Source organism: Caretta caretta, chromosome 16, assembly GCF_965140235.1.
Source record: "Caretta caretta isolate rCarCar2 chromosome 16, rCarCar1.hap1, whole genome shotgun sequence".
NCBI classification, from domain to species: Eukaryota; Metazoa; Chordata; order Testudines; family Cheloniidae; genus Caretta; species Caretta caretta.
Genome location: NC_134221.1, coordinates 15,134,278 through 15,150,522, shown reverse-complemented (window position 1 = coordinate 15,150,522; position 16,245 = coordinate 15,134,278). Strand labels below are relative to the sequence as shown.

Sequence of the window (16,245 nt, the reverse complement as noted above, 5' to 3'; positions counted from 1 at the left end):
TTTATTTTGAGTCAGATCCCAACTGATCAGGACTTGGCCCAATATTAATTAAAAATAACCTTGCGTGTTTAGAATACCTTTTCTCCCAAAGCGCTTTATCATTTCAATGTACACAGGAGTCACCCCAACCACTGAAGTACAGCAGCATCCTTGATGGATCATGGCAGCTGTTCACAGCAACACCACACACAGGTTTAGGATAGCACAAAGAAAAATCAACACCTTATCCAATAATACAGTACCCAGAGCTTTGCCGCCATCACCGGAACATTCACAGCATCAACAATCCCTTTTCAACATCCTAAGAATAAAACCCCACTCCAAGCAGAACTTGCCATAAGATGAAAAGGGAGAACAGCCAGAAGTCCACTAGACACTTCACTACTGCCAAACTGATTTTATGTGGAAGGAACTTGGGGTCAAATCTTCAGAAAGTCTTACATGCCAATGAATCCTAAATGTCTATGGTCACTTATACAAATGGGTCTTGGATTCCTAGGTCACTTAGACACTTTTGAAAATTTGCCCCTCAGATACTGTGGTGATCAGCAGCAGTATAAAACCTCAAGACAGACAGACAAAGTGCACTGGGAATTTAGGGAGTTAGAATGGATAGACTTAGGCTATATCAAACAGGCTATCTATCCTGTTCTTATCAAAAGTATTCCAGGCTCTTCAAGAGTATCAACATGTCTTCAAGTTCTCTCTCTGCTTCTCATCTCATTCAAAGGATTCTTTTAAAAATGAGCTCAGAGCTATCACTAGGCACATAGAGATCATGTTTAAACATCTCAGACTCTCATCCTAAAAGTAGTTTACAGAGCCAGTAACCTTCAACAACATAATGCCCCAAAGTACCATTCTATGGCATTGATTCAGAGCTGGCTAGGGCACCTATCCTGCAAACACGCATCTGCTTAATTTTTACATGTGAGGACTACTCTCTCATGTGTGAAGTTACGTGTCTATTTAACTATCTGCAGGATTGCAACCTCAGAAGAAGTCCTGACTGACTGAAAGTGTGCAGCTCCTGGGTTTTCCTTTTAGGTCTCCCATTCAAACACTGAACCAACCCACACATGATTAGCTGTGACAAGGTCACAGACCAAAGTGGTTCAGCCACCAATCATTCTCTCTCTCGAAGAAACAGTTTTTAATGTCTTGATTTTATAGCCAGGAAAGAAAAAGGCTGTCATCTCATGTGCATGTAAGTATATTCTTACCCCAGACATCAGACTTAATGGAGAATTTGTTGTAAGCCAGACTTTCTGGCGCAGTCCACTTGATTGGGAATTTGGCTCCAGCATGGGCAGTGTATGTATCACCTGTCATCAGCCTGCTTAGACCAAAATCTGCCACCTTCACCAAGTGGTTCTCCCCTACAAGGCAGTTTCTGGCAGCAAGATCCCTAAGAAAGCAGACAAGAAAAAAATAGGCCATGAAAAATCTTCACAATATCACACTTTTAGCAGCAGAGAGGACTTGGCTTATTATTGAAGAAATCCAGGACTTTGTATGCATTTTTCTGTATTAAGGGTGTAGAAAGGAGGAGATTATTTGTTCTCTCCACTTGATAAGGTTGTCGTCAAAACTTTTTTTTTAAAATTAGATTACAACCTTTTAGAAAAATTAAAAGCTGCCACCGTCAGGATAAAAATAATTTAAAAATAAAGACCAGTGTGTCAGTGCTCATTTTATAATTTATCTTAGATTACTGAAACAAAGGATTTTTAAGATCCTCACCAGTTTTCCTGTTTATTATTTACATATCACTCAACTTAAACAATGAAAATATATTGGTCAGTTTCAGGGATCTCGCAAATCAATTTCACTACAGTTCCCATGCTTACCACGTTTAAATCTCAACCACACAAACTATTTTTTCCAAACACATCAACTCACATAATATACAACCCAATGTAGTGCTTTTTCATACTGTACTAAAGTAGTTTTATTTTACCATAAGTATACAATACCATTTGTAAAAAGCAGAAAAATATCTGTACAAAATGCAAGCAACAGAAAATACAGTATCTCTCTTTCTGATGTGGATGGGCACGCATAGGAACTGCCACAGCAGGTCAGACCAGTAGGTCCATCCAGTCCAGTACTGGTCTCCGACAGTGGCCAGCACTAGCTGCTTTAGACAAAGGTGCAAGAATCTCTGCATAAATAGTTAAGGAATAACTGGCCCACAGGGAAAATTTCCTCTTAAAAGTTAGCAACTGGTTCAAGTCTTCAACCTTTCAAATCTCTTTAAAAAACTTTACTATCATAAACCTGTATGCTCTTATTACCCCTGTAAATGTCCAATTCTTCTTTTAATTCTGTTAAGTTCTTGGCCTCAATATCTTGTGGCAATGAGTTCCACCGGCTAGTTGTGTGTCAGGGTGTAACAGTATTTCCTGGAATGAAGTTGTTCTGAAACAGCTAGTGCATTCCTCAGGACACAACACTCCTTTATTCTGAAAATATGCTCACTAGGTACACCAATTCTACCACCACCTACATGGCAGGCAAGGGCTTTGACACAGAATACAAAAACTGTATCCTGATGACCTGGATGGTCAAAGGTGGTCAACATGGTCAATCATAATCTACGAAAATCTGATTATGGAACAATTCCCCATGCCTCATACACAGGATTCTGATTTGCAGAACAGTGGGCAACAATTGACTGAAATCGTCCTTCTATTTATATACCAGCTAGTGAGGGATGCACCGACTGCAACTCACTAGGTCATGTATAATGTTAATATGGTCAAAGTGCATTGCGTGTTTAAAATCGTGAACGTACATGAAAGCATATCTGCTAGTAATAGATTTTGTAAAAATTTACCAGATTTTGTCAGGTTATGTTAGAAACTGATTTCACTACAAAGCTAAACAAAGAGTCTACTTCAAATCTAAGCAAGATCTGCCTCTCTCTGATACTTACTCTTTAAAAAGTCGCTTGCAGAACTCAGAACTTTAAAAAAAAAAATAGTACATTTTACCAAAGGCCCTTTAAGCTGTGAGGCAGTGGTCTGACTATCCCCATATCAACACTGATTTCTACCATGTTTGTCTAAATAAAAACTCCTCTTTACAACCCCATTCCTACTCCTGCTTGATTCATTCAATGAGGTCACAGCCCATCATCTGAATCCATGGATGTGGACTATGACAACAACCCTGAAATAACTGGGCAAGAGGATGCAGGGGTGGCAGATTATAAGGAAGAAAACTTCTGTTTTCTGAAGATATTTGCGTCATCAGCAATAATGGGAAATGAAGTGCAAGAGCATGCAAACAAACGGGATTCTGCAAAACATTTTGTAAAGTTCACTTGCTACATGTTGAGGGGACGACAATCTTACAACAGCGCAAATCGAAAGCTCAAAACTCTGATGCTGCAAGTAGATGTTAACTTTGATTGACAGGAGCATGTGAACCCAGTTCTCATGCAGCACTGAAAATATGTCTTACAAGGAACCTTTAGCATTTCACACACGATCCTCATGTGAAGTCTCTATGAAGTCATATGTACAGATTTCATATTCCAGCTAATTGGGTGGGAAAGGTCACAACTGTGCCACGGAGAAGATCTTGTATTAAATAAAACAGCAAAGACTCTCAAGCCTCCATCCAGGCTGTCTCATTACATTGCTAGGAGGTGATTTCTTCAGACAAAGAATGCAAAGCACTAACCATAATTGCAGCACACTTAAAGGTCAACATCTCCAGACTTTAAGACTGCAAAGATGCTTAATACAGAGACACACGCAATTCATGCAATAATGGAAAAAAATCGCCAAAGCAGATGAAAACAAGGAGGGGGACAAATCAAAGCACTATGAAAAGGCAGCAAGGTGACTTTGCTGGGAACCCCAGTATGAGTATAGCAATGCCAACAGTTCTGGGGAAGAGGTCATTCTGCTGACCATTAGCTTAATAGGACTGAGAGATGATCTATTTCACAAAGAGCCATGATTTTTAGGAATCTCTGTACCTTTAAATGACAGAGGGGCCAATTTAACTACCTCACCTTACATGGCGATACCTTCACAATATGTGTGGGTAAGAACGACCACCATGGCAGAATGGCTGTCTTGAGATGCCTCTTGTAGAGCGTCTTCTGAAGTGCAGTGTCCCAGATCAGAATGCAACACATCAAGGAGTTAGCGTAAGTGATGCACCTAGATCCCATGTTGCTACACTCTGAAATTCAAGAGCTTTCTGGAGTTTGAGAAGTGGGCGAGCACTCAGTGTCATTCTTACCTGTGAATGAAGTTTTTCTTCTCCAGGTACTCCATGGCTGAGGAGATCTGAGTCGCCATGTACAGTAGCACCACAGCATTCACCTCCTGCCGGTTACACTCGCGCAGATAATCCAACAGATTCCCATAAGTCATGAACTCTGTGATGATGTAGAACGGAGGTTCCCGTGTACATACCCCTGTGGAACACAGCATTTTAGAACACATTGAGACATTGTTTATGTCTGCAGATTCTGCCCTTTGGGACATATATAAGAGTGTGTGTGTGTGTGGGGGGGGGAAGAGTTGTTTCCCAAAAACTGGATAGCAGTTTGTTTTATATTTCCTGCTTTAGGCTCTTGTATCTTAAATGCAAGGAAGAAAAGATAATTAAAATCAAGTACTACTTTTACAAATTGTGAATTTTGCAAGAGAATAAGTGTCTGTATCTGAAGCCTTGGTAAAGTAAGCAGCTTATCTGCTCCTTAACATCCATACCGCTGCACAAGGGTTTAATTCAAATCCCTTTGCTTGGCATTTCTATCACTCACCTAATAATTGCACCAAGTTAGGATGCTTGATCTCCTTCATGACTGCGGCTTCTTTTAAGAACTCTTCTACCTCCATGGTGTCCTCCTGAACAGAAAAAGAAAAGCTTCAGCAAGGATAATATGCACAAGGTGGAAACAGATTTTAGCAGGTGGACTGAAGAATCACTGCAAACTGAAGGTGTAAGCTGAGACTGTCCCAAAACTACTGTTCCTTACTGCAGTTGCATCACGCTGCTGGGTGGGGCTCGATCCTCTGTTTAACTGGTCTACTGTCATTCTTATACCATCAGCCTCTTTTGGCACAAAATAACTATTTCCCCTTTTGTGGTAGGCCCCTCTCCTGCAGGGAGATTATCTGCTTAGAGAAGCCCATTTAGAGTTCCCATCTTTAGAAAAAGACTGACGGCACTTGCTCATGCCACAAGAAATAGTACTAGGGTGACAAGCGGTGAATGAGGCAAGAAGACAGATGAGAACAAAAGGCACAATGCTACACATGCAGATGCCTGAGGCTACCTGCATCCATTACGAACCACCATTTCAAGGACTCAGAGTCGTCTCTGTTGATTGGGTCAGTGACAACTGACGGTGGCTGCTTCACAACTGAAAAGTGCAGGTTTTATGGCTTATGAATTTGTTCCTGGCTTTTAGAATCTAATCTGTGATGTAAATGTTCTGGCTAGATGTTGCTGCATATTATTTGTTGAGTGTCATTAAGTTGCTCGCAATTACACAAAACAAGGAAGATACTGTCTTTATTTGAAGGAATATATATTCCAAAACAAATGTGCACTGGAAGGCCAAAAGGTCATTTCTAAGTGGTTCAAAAATATATTTGTAAATACAACTATTCTTTCTATATCAATGTTTCTTTCACTGGTGGATTAATGCTGATAGGCTTCATAGAAGAAGTGTTTTAAAGAGGGATTGCAAGGGATTTGCTGCTGGTGGTAAGGCTGATAACATGGGTATGGCTGATGCTGTAGACCTAGCTGGTACTCTATTTCATTGTTAGCACTGATAGTTCTATTAAAACAGTTTCACTCCATCATTTACTGTTCCTTTACGAATTGGTACTGTTTAATTGGCAGCTGTAGTTTCCTGACACTGTCAATATTACACAGCTGTGACGTTCTTGGGAACAGAAATTTAAACCATTTCCTTTGGCAAACGAAATTGGGTTAATCAGAGTTTCAGAATGATCCTAAATACTTGTTTATCTAATGTTGGATATGTAAACTCCACCAGGATCATTCTGTACAGAAGATGGCAGTTTTTCCTTTGTGTTAAATCTCTTATCCCTCAAAGAAAGCGGTAACAGAAAAGAAACAAACAGAGAATTACTGTAACAATTATTTGTTTGAGAATCTAGTGTTCATGAAAGGTACCAGATTTATCCAATTTCAATTTCCAATTATATCACACCACAGATCTGGTACAGCAGCGTCAGCAGCACGACACAGTAATATATCTCAACCCTGACCTTAAGAGATCACCTCCAGAGGTATCAGGGTAGCTAAGGCTGCATGACCAGTTCAAATCACTGGCCTCTCTGCTAAGGAAATGAACAAGGATTTCATTAGGTCAGTCGTGATAGATGTAAACTAGATATCTCTGCACTACGAAAAGGACTGAGATGATCAGCTCACTTTACAATGGACCATGAAAGTGCCCTCACATGACAATAATTTTTAGTCACGATCAGCAGCAGGTTGGATTCAAACTAATGGCCTAGAAGTTAGAAAGCTTTGTCTCCAATTGCCAATCCATTCCCTGAGCTATCCTCCACCAATAACATTGTGTTTCTGTTATCTCAGATCTGTGTGTGACATTCCTATACCCAAGTACATGAAATAAGGAAAGTGTCTCAGCCTTAACACTGAAATTTCTTGTTTTTTGTTAGCATATGGCATCAAAACTATAACCTTATATTACAAACAGAACACTTTTTGATCAATAGCAATGCTCACCATCAGTCCAGTTACTGAGAGGCTGCTCTGTAAGAACTAAACCTAGGAAGTGAGTTAGTGCTCTTTGAAAGGATATGACATTTCTCTCATTGCTTTAAAACTGATTCCAAACTGGAATAGCCAGCTCACTAGTGAGTATTCTTTCAACCCCAAACAATACTGGCTTCTGTTATTTTGGGGTCTTAAAATACTCAATACACAGGACATTCTGGCTAGGATACCTTGATTTTCCAGTGGAATATGCTAGTGAGAAATGCACAAGCACTAACAGATTATCTAGCACCATGCAATTATATGTGATAGAAGCACAGAACACGTCACTTTGGGCCCTTGTTTTCTCTCTGTATAAACTACCGTATATACTCGTTCATAAGCCCTTTTTTTTTTTTTAAGTAAAAAACGGAAGTACCAGTGAAGGGGGTTGGCTTATCAACGGGTATAGAGCAGGAAAGGTGGGACACAGCCCCTCCCCACAACAGAGGGGGCAAGGAGAGGCAGCACAGCCAGCAGAGCCAGAGTCTCTCCGCTTCAGGCCATGCTGCGCTCCCCACAGCCTCCGAAGCAGCTGCAGCTCTGGGGCTGGCAGGCCGCAGCCGTGCTGCTCAGCCCCACCCCCCAGAGCAGGCCGTGGCCGTGCCGCCCAGCCTGTCAGAGCAGCTCCAGCCAGGCCAGAGACATCCTCCCCTGGCCCTCCCCAGATAAGGTGGGAAGGGATGGGATGGGGAGAGAGTGTGGGGGTCCCGGGCTAGGGGTGGGGTCATGTGGGGCGTGGTCACAGGGGTTACTCCCCTGATCCCCAGCTTCTCTCCCCCCAAAAAATTTCCCCACCGGTTGCTGTCCTGGCCTGTCTGGGTAAGCAGCTGGCACACTGGGACAGTTTGTTTACTTAGGTTTACCTCCATGCCTGTGGACACTCGAGGCAAACAAACCATCTTGGCCCGCCAGCAGCTTATCCTGATGGCCCGGGATCCAAAGTTTGCTGACCCCTGAATTATAGGGTCGACTTACGAATGGGTCGTAGAAATTTTCCATTTTTACTTATCCATCTTGGGGGGTGTGTGTGGCGGGGTCGGTTTATAAACAAACCGTCTTATGATCGAGTATATGTGGTACTTGGTTCAGCAGGCTCAGAGCTACTCCTAACCAGTTTAAAGGAGGCTGGGTCACAAACGGGCTGCAGTGAGATGCAAGGAAAATAATTCATCAAGCATGAACCAAGGACATTTTTCCCCTAGTTTTTCTTTTCCATTATTATTTCTAATATGCAGATCTGGGGCATCGAGGGAGACAAGGAAAGCAAGAGAGCTTTGGAAAATAGTCTCTTAAAGGACAATAAAACGAGTGCTTTGGGCTTCCCTAAAGAAGCCATTGAACACGTGGCTCCTCCTGCTGGCGTTGGAATATAAATGTGAGGTATTACAATATTCCCTGAAACTTTGAAGATAGGCATAATCCCATCGGTCAGACAGTAGACTGATGGATTTAAAAGAAGGTGAATTATGATTTTGCTTTTAAGTATGGTTTAGTGTGCATAATTTCAGATTACAGTGCTTCTTCAGTCTCTTTTAGGGTATTCGAATATTTCCCATGGGAGAGTGTTGCTCTGGATTACAGGTTTCAGAGGAACAGCCGTGTTAGTCTGTATTCGCAAAAAGAAAAGGAGTACTTGTGGCACCTTAGAGACTAACCAATTTATTTGAGCATGAGCTTTCGTGAGCTACAGCTCACTTCATCAGACATGGATTACATTATGAACCATTTTCAGTCATAAAATATTTACTTGGAGTATCTGAAACAGTCACGGTCCTTATCAAGGTAGCTTTTTCTGACGCACAAACACGGAGATTTTATGGAATAATACACTGTGCCTTTGCTGCTAGAGGTTTTCATCAAAGCAAACAAGAAAGGAATGCAAAATTATTTGAGGTAAGGGGGGAAAAACATCTTTGAAATGCCCCTTAACCCTCAAATACCACATCACCAGCAAGGTTGCAGATGGCTACAATAAACTCAGTGTTTCAGGAAAACAACTGGTCTCTCATTTTTCCTTTAAATAGACATTTCATTCTGCTTGTCAAATCCCTATTCTAGCAACACTATGGGGATCAAGGAAGAGTTCTTCCCAGCATTCTCCTCTGCAAACGAGATATAATCACACTTTAACACTAGGTGTCACTCTCTCCATAGAATAAAGAGGAAAGGGGACTTGAAGTGTTATTTTTCTTTGGATGAAACCAAGTGGGGAACAGTAACACTTAATAACAAACAGAGTGTTATAAAAACAGTTAAGTGCCCAAATGATCATCTTCTGAAACCATAACAACCCAGGAATATTCTGGTAGTCAGGTTAAAAAAAAAGAGATCACTTTCCCAGGTCCAGGACGCATTTTTATTCACAGACATAAAGCATATATACATTCCTCTCCATTTCATGATTTCCAACATGAAAGCTTTCATTTGTTATTGTTTCCGTACCAGCACACCACACTGCAACTCCAGCAATGATGGCATGGTCTGAAGCTTGCGTTTGAATTCCTAATAGTCAGAGTTTACGCTATGTGGATGGAAGGCACTATGGGATCTCAATGAGCTTCTTTTTTTGGTTTACAAAATCAAACCTCAATGCCCCTGTGAGCTAGGTAAGTATTATCCCCATTTCACAGATGGGAAACCAAGGCATAGAGAGACTAAGTAGCAGAGGCAGGAACAGAACCTGATTCTCTGACTTCCAGTCCAAGCCACTAAGAGTCTAATCTATTTTGGTTGTAGATACTTAATCCAGAAAGTTCCTTCCCCTCATCCTAAATCTTTTAACAGTGAACAGCTACTGAAATGCCTATTTTCTAGGTGCAAAGGAGCTCGTCTTTTGGGAAAGGCACATGATGTGACTAGAACAATTAAGGTATCTGAAGTACCAGTGAAGCATGATCTCTAAATTACATTGCCTGTTTCACATCCCACAGTAACCTTTATCAATTTGTGTCAGTTATGTGACACCTCACCTTTGCAGCTCTCCTTCCCAAAAATGTGAGAAACACACATATCCCAGGCTTTAGCCTGGTTACTGGACACAATAAAGTCCTGCCTATATTACAAGTCAGAACAACATTGTAAGCAGCTTCCCTGACTTGGTTGTAATTGTTGTGTAGATGGAGCCTTGGAAAACAATACATAGAGCCCTGTGCAGATACAAAATCTAGTCTGTGGATATCCACAGATCTGTAGGGCTCTAACAGTACAAACGGTCCAACTCTCATATAAACATAAAATAATTAGAAGAGGCAGACAAATGCACTTAACTAACAGCCACAGATGTTCTAGACCAGATGTAAGTAAAGGAAGGATTTCCAACAATTTGCATTATCTGACCCTGACGGAGGAAGACAGACAGAGACCACTATCCAATAGCCAGGCTTAAGAAGGGGTAGCATAAAACTTGCGTTCCAACTGGAAGGCTATGAATAGAAGCTTTAGTTCCTACCTTTAAGGTCTTCACAGCCACTGTAAGGTTATATTTCTTCCAGACTCCTTCATATACCTCTCCATACTGGCCCCCTCCAAGTTTGTGCTTCATGGTGATGTCAGTTCTCTCAATCTCCCACTTGTCATAGTTTGGAGACACTCCGTAGATAGTGGGCTTGTTGCGCTTGGGTGCTGGGTAGTGTAAAGTGGTGATGAGCCCATCTGCTACAGTCGAGTGGTGATGGACCAACTCTGCCAAAGTGTTGAAGCGGCTCTCTGAGGAGACATACAGCTGAAAAGCAACCACGAGAGAGAGAGGGGGGGTTCATTCACACAACACAAATAGGGTATTGATAAAACGGCTTTAACATGCAGACACATTATATTTTGCTTTCCTGATATTATAGTTTGTTTTTGTTTTACTGTTGCTTACAGTAGGCCGGCAGACACACCACCTCCAGCTGCCATCTGGTTAGATCTCCCAAGCTAAGCAGAGTTGAGAATGATCAACACTCGGATGGGAAAACCTCTGATGCAGATGACTGAGCAGGCAACAGTCTTTCCTCTGAGTCAGTATGGATCCAGTGGCCTTGAATCGTGTTGCGGATTACCCTGTTGCTGTTGGAAGTGCTCTCTTTCAAAGGAGGCCCTGGCCACTTGTGGTCATTTAAGATCCCATTCGCTTTTCAGAGAAGTGGAATTGTTAGCCCCAATGTCCTGACCAAATTTCTACTTGGGTAATGACATTCTACCTGCCTAAATTCCCTTTGAAGTTTCAGTAGGACACCATATGCCTCTTCACTCTTGTGCTATGAGATTGTGTAGTGCTGCTGTGTGGCATTAAACAGCTGGGCTGTTCCAATCCAGTGATCACTGCAGAGCAACAACACACTTTCAGATTTGTCTGGATGAGAGATGCTACACGGATGTAAGATCATTGCCACTGAACGTGAACCTTCTGTGGAACACTAACAGTATGTTGCACATGCCTTTCTCTAGGTCTCTTACACATTTAGCAAGCTTGATGCATTTTGAAACTAAAAATCCCTTAATACTGCTGGGCAAGTGACTCAAGAGTAACACACTGCATTCCCAGTGTTCAAATTCCAACCCAACTCTATACTCCTTGGGCTCACAGAAGCTGGTAACATGGGAAAAGGATGCCGATAATCCCTAAAGTAGAGAGGGGGAACATTTCACTGCACCAGCATATTGGTCTGCGCTGGAAGCAACAGGCTGAAGGTGGCAGAGTTCCTCTTTTCGATTGAAGGATGTAGCCTTGTCATGGAGCCAATTCAAAGCCGAAGGAGGAGCAGTAGTGTGCCTATCAAACAAGGGAGATGCATCTGCAGCAGGGAAGCTGAAGAGAATCAGATGGGGAAAGTGAGGCATAGCATAGTCTCTAGTTTAAGCCCTGCCAATCGCACTGTGCGGGCTCTGGCTTTCTGGATCTGTGTTTGGTTCAGTGCACCCAAGCAAGGGGAGGGCTGGGGACTGGAGATGACAGAATGTCTGTCTGAATGAGTTAGAAAAAGGTGTGAGAGGGAAGAGATAGGGAATAAGGAGAAGGGAAACCAGACACCAGTTGCATAAAATGAGGAAGCCTTGTAGTGCAAGAGAAGCATTCCTCCAACCCCTGGCCCCCCGCCCCAAAATCTCATGAAACATACAAACGGGTCAGCCAAATGGTTAAATACATATAGTAACCCTTAAGGTTAGTCACAATGGGCAGAAGCTTCCAGTGCTCCAGGGACTTATCTGAAACAATGCAAAAAAGGTAAAAGCTCAACCAGACACAGCATAACCCAGAGGGCAAAACTGAAATGTGTAATCTGCAGCGATGGCCCCATGTTCTGTCTGTCTGTCTCTGTACCACAGGATGAGTCACAAATACGTTATGCTGTTGCAGCCCTTTGTATCTATTATCTTTCAGGCTAAACAAGAATTCCAGGAGTCTTGTCCTCTGTAAAGTTTCTGGGAAATGTAACATCTATGCAAAATTTGGAGCCTAGAAGATAACTGTGCTGTAGGGACACCCTCCTCCACTGATATGGGGCCATAATCCTTGTCTAAAATGGCATTTCCTCTGAGGAAAATATCCTTTGAGCTACTGGAAGAGAGGCATACATGCATGCCCAACTGCTAGTCTTTCTATAAAACCACTTGAACTGAAGCCACAAAATGAACCGTTCAGGGGATAACGCAATGACTAATGAATGCATATAGACATTCTGAGCTGGGGAGTTTTGCACAATGAACTGTGGAGATCTACATTCCCTTATTCTTCCTTTTCTTTAGCTGCCTTTGCCATTGGTAAGGCTCATGCAGGAAGTTTGTATCTATAGAAGGCAGAGTTGGCTCAAAAGGGGACATTTTCTAACCCCCTACAAAAGTCAAGACAACATTCTTCAGGGAAGTGTGAAAAAAACCTTCATAATAGACGAGGTGAAAGCACTTTTGGCCCACACGTAGAAAAATGAACCAACATAAATGATGCAATGCAGCACAGCAAGAAACAGCTAGCTGTTAGTAGAGCAGCCTAGTTGGACTAGGACTCCTTTATCAGCTATTCCAAGATACTACAACCACTGCTCATGCTCAAATAAATGGGTCAGTCTCGAAGGTGCCACAAGTCCTCCTGTTCTATTCGCGAAGACAGACGAACGCGGCTGCTACTCTGAAACCCGTTTTAAGCAGATAGTATCTGTATGAAAGCAACTTCTCTGATACTAACCATTCAGATACCACATTGATGGGTGCAACAAAGAATGTAATTCGACAATAGTTCAAGATCCCTTTGGCATACAGTGTGCTGATATCCCTTTGCATTAAAAAACGGTGATCTTGGTCTTATATGTTGGTTTTCATTTTACAGTCTCAAAGCACTTTATATATAGGATTTGAACTGCACAATATTCCTGTGTGGCAGATAATATGCCCATTTTACCTTTCTATTGGAATTGGGTTTTGGAAAATATTGTTTTTAATTAATCTAAATTTTAGGCCAAATTGGATCGTACAGTGTTTCTTTACATCCAGATGAGGAAAGTGATACACAGAAGTTAAAATGACTTCCCAAAGGTCACACAGAGAGTCCACTGCAAAGCAGGAAATAGATCTTCAGATTCCTCTGTCCTCACCTCAGATCCCAAGACCACACTTCCTCACATTTTTGCATGCACAAAATTTACTATTCATGAATGGATCCCAAACAAAAACTTCACTGTACAACTTTTCTGTAGACGGGGCTTTTCTATCCTCTTGATGCTCAAATCCCAAATTCAACCCTGAACGCCTTACTTCCCATCAGCACTAATGGAAACCAGAATTATGCTGATGTGTTCAAATCTACATCTGGAATTTGTGGCATGCATCAGAAGAAAATGAAACAAACAGCAGCTACAAATGGCTATGCTATGCAATAAGCCACATAAACATTCTGACCAAATATTCACGGCTACCTCTCTCTTCCTCAGACCTCTTTCCCCAAATAGAAAAGGAGTACTTGTGGCACCTTAGAGACTAAGCAATTTATTTGAGCATGAGCTTTCGTGAGCTACAGCTCACTTCAGCTATAGCTCACGAAAGCTCATGCTCAAATAAATTGGTTAGTCTCTAAGGTGCCACAAGTACTCCTTTTCTTTTTGCGAATACAGACTAACACGGCTGTTACTCTGAAACCTTTCCCCAAATATTCACCCAACCTGTTTGTCAAAGAAATTGCACCAGGGACCCTCCGTTGCTGCTGACAGCAGTCCTTGTATAGACATAATGGATTTTAGGCTTCTGCAATGTGTAGGGTCACATGGAACGTTCATATAAATTGTTTGCTGGCTGCACTGCTGATACGTTGCCCGGACAATTCTTGTAGATCCTCAGAAAACCTGTGATGCTGGCCCCGCTTCAAAGGTCTCCTGTCTGTTCTGCCTGCACAGATTAGCTGCCCTTCTGTAGCTTCTGTCACCAAACTGCATTCCCTTCTCTGCTATGGCTTTTTAACATTCACCCACTCCCAGGAAGGTCTCAATGGATTCCACGGCTGACCCCCCCTGCTTTCTGATGCATACCTAACCTCAACAGATTTCATCATCCACAACTGCAAAACCAAAATTAAAATATATAAACATCACCACAAAAGGAAAAGTGCACAGGTAGTCATGATAAAAGCATCAGGGTTTCAGTGATGGGTTTCCATCAAGGTCACTCACGGGAAGTCCAAGAGGAAACAGAGAGAACCATATAAGATGCACAGTCCTGTGACCCTATATGCTGAGAATGACAAGATTTTAAAGCCAGCTCCACAATGCTGTTTGTTTGATTTGGTTATTGAATAGGAAGACTTGGCTTCAAGTGCATCCAAACTAGGAAAATCAAACTCTCTGGAGTACGGAAGGAGCTTACCCTGAACCTGGCTGCCCTGGGCCAACCAGCCAAGAAAGAACACTTTTAATACCTTCCTTAAAGCAAAGAAGATGTGGTCTGGGTGAAGATGAGCCAGTGAAGTGGAAAGTAGAGAGAAAACTTCTTGAAGATCTTATTTTCTAAGCTGTTGAACACCAGTGGGTTTGATTTAAATGGTGCTAAAATTAAAAAGTAGTCCTCTCTATCTGACCCTTTCCTATACCCTTCTATTTTCCTTTGGAAAAAAGATGAATAAAAGCTGTGCTATGCAAGGCACATTTGTATGCCAAGCAGCAGTTGTTCCGCACATTTTTGTAATACCTCCTTCTCCTGACACTGTGTTCACTCAGTCACAGGATATGATCCCACCACCGCCATTCATCCTAACTGTGGCGCTTGCAGTATTAAATTCCTCAGATGGGCTGACTAATGATACAGCAAGCTGAGAAGGCCCCAGATGCCCAGAGAGCTGAGGGGAAGGGCTTTGCCATTTGCTTTTTCTTTAGGAGAGGGATGATTTACTGCAGAGCAGTTAATACAGTTTGATAGCCAGCAGTTCAGAATGCAAGCGTCTGGCCTGGCCAGTCCAGTATTTCACTTGGTAAGGACTTGGACATCAGCTCTGTCCCTGGTAGAGACCACATTACCATCTCCCCTCCCCCGCCATAGCTTTTGGATTTCATGTGACTCTCAGCTACAGGTTTGTTTTAATGAATTCTGCTTGTCTGTGCCTATTCTCAACAATGTTGATTAGAACAACTCTGGGGAAAAGAAACCATTAACCTGAGTAGTATAGTTGTGAGCTGATCACCTGAGCTCTGCTTGATTGTTTCCTGGGATAAACAGCACTGCCAAGATGCAAGCTTCCAAGTACCAAATCCTTAAAATGCTACAATGGGAATCACGTGGCACGACATCTTGCAGTTAATTGGTCATGGAGCTATGCTCATTTACAACATATGAGGATCTGGCTCAACATCTTCATAAGCAAGCAACACACATCCCCAATACCAATTTGGAAAGAAGCAACATTAAACTTCTAGACACAGAGAAAGTATAATATTCCCAACCATCCTTTAACTTTCTTAAGCAGGCTTGTCTATATGAACATTTAGGGTACGTCTATACTGCATACTAACTGCAGGCTCAGACTCAGGTTGGAGCCCAAGCCCCGCTTCTGTCCAAATACGAGCACGAAGGACCCAGATTCTAGGACACTATGGAAAGTGGGAGGATCAGAGCCCGAGTCCCTCTGTGATTCTGGTCCAAGCCCGGTCATTTTGCAGTGTGGACACAATTCAAGCTGCAGACCTGAATCAGAAGGTCTGAGAAGTGCAGTATGGACACATTAGCAGGGCTGAGACACCCAGGTCCAGCAACTATAACCCAAGTTTAAAATGCAGTGTGGACGCTCAAGTGCGGGCTTGGAAACACTGAGTTTATAAGCCCGTTTCCACAGACCCAGGCTTACAATGCAGTGTAGACATATCCTTAGTTCGTGGCAAGCTGGGACATAAATCTACCTCGCACGAGCCTGCCATGCAATAAAAAAGTTCCTAGTATGCTTTAATCCACTCCCATTTCAAAGCGTGGTAGAACAAAGAGCGCTACAGCGGCAGCACG

The 16,245-nt window shown here is 42.3% G+C and overlaps 1 protein-coding gene across 3 annotated transcripts in view; it reads right to left on the bottom strand.

Annotated features, from left to right (window-relative positions):
• The window catches only part of ABL1 (ABL proto-oncogene 1, non-receptor tyrosine kinase), a 122,658-nt gene that overhangs the window by 8,948 nt on the left and 97,465 nt on the right, over window positions 1–16,245 (bottom strand). For all 3 annotated transcript variants that reach the window (XM_048823367.2, XM_048823368.2, XM_048823369.2), the window contains exons 4-7: window positions 10,241–10,513; window positions 4,790–4,874; window positions 4,261–4,438; window positions 1,224–1,408 (exon numbers count right to left, since the gene is read on the bottom strand). In XM_048823367.2, the coding sequence (XP_048679324.1) occupies window positions 1,224–1,408; window positions 4,261–4,438; window positions 4,790–4,874; window positions 10,241–10,513 (721 nt within the window). The remainder of the gene's footprint in view (window positions 1–1,223; window positions 1,409–4,260; window positions 4,439–4,789; window positions 4,875–10,240; window positions 10,514–16,245) is intronic.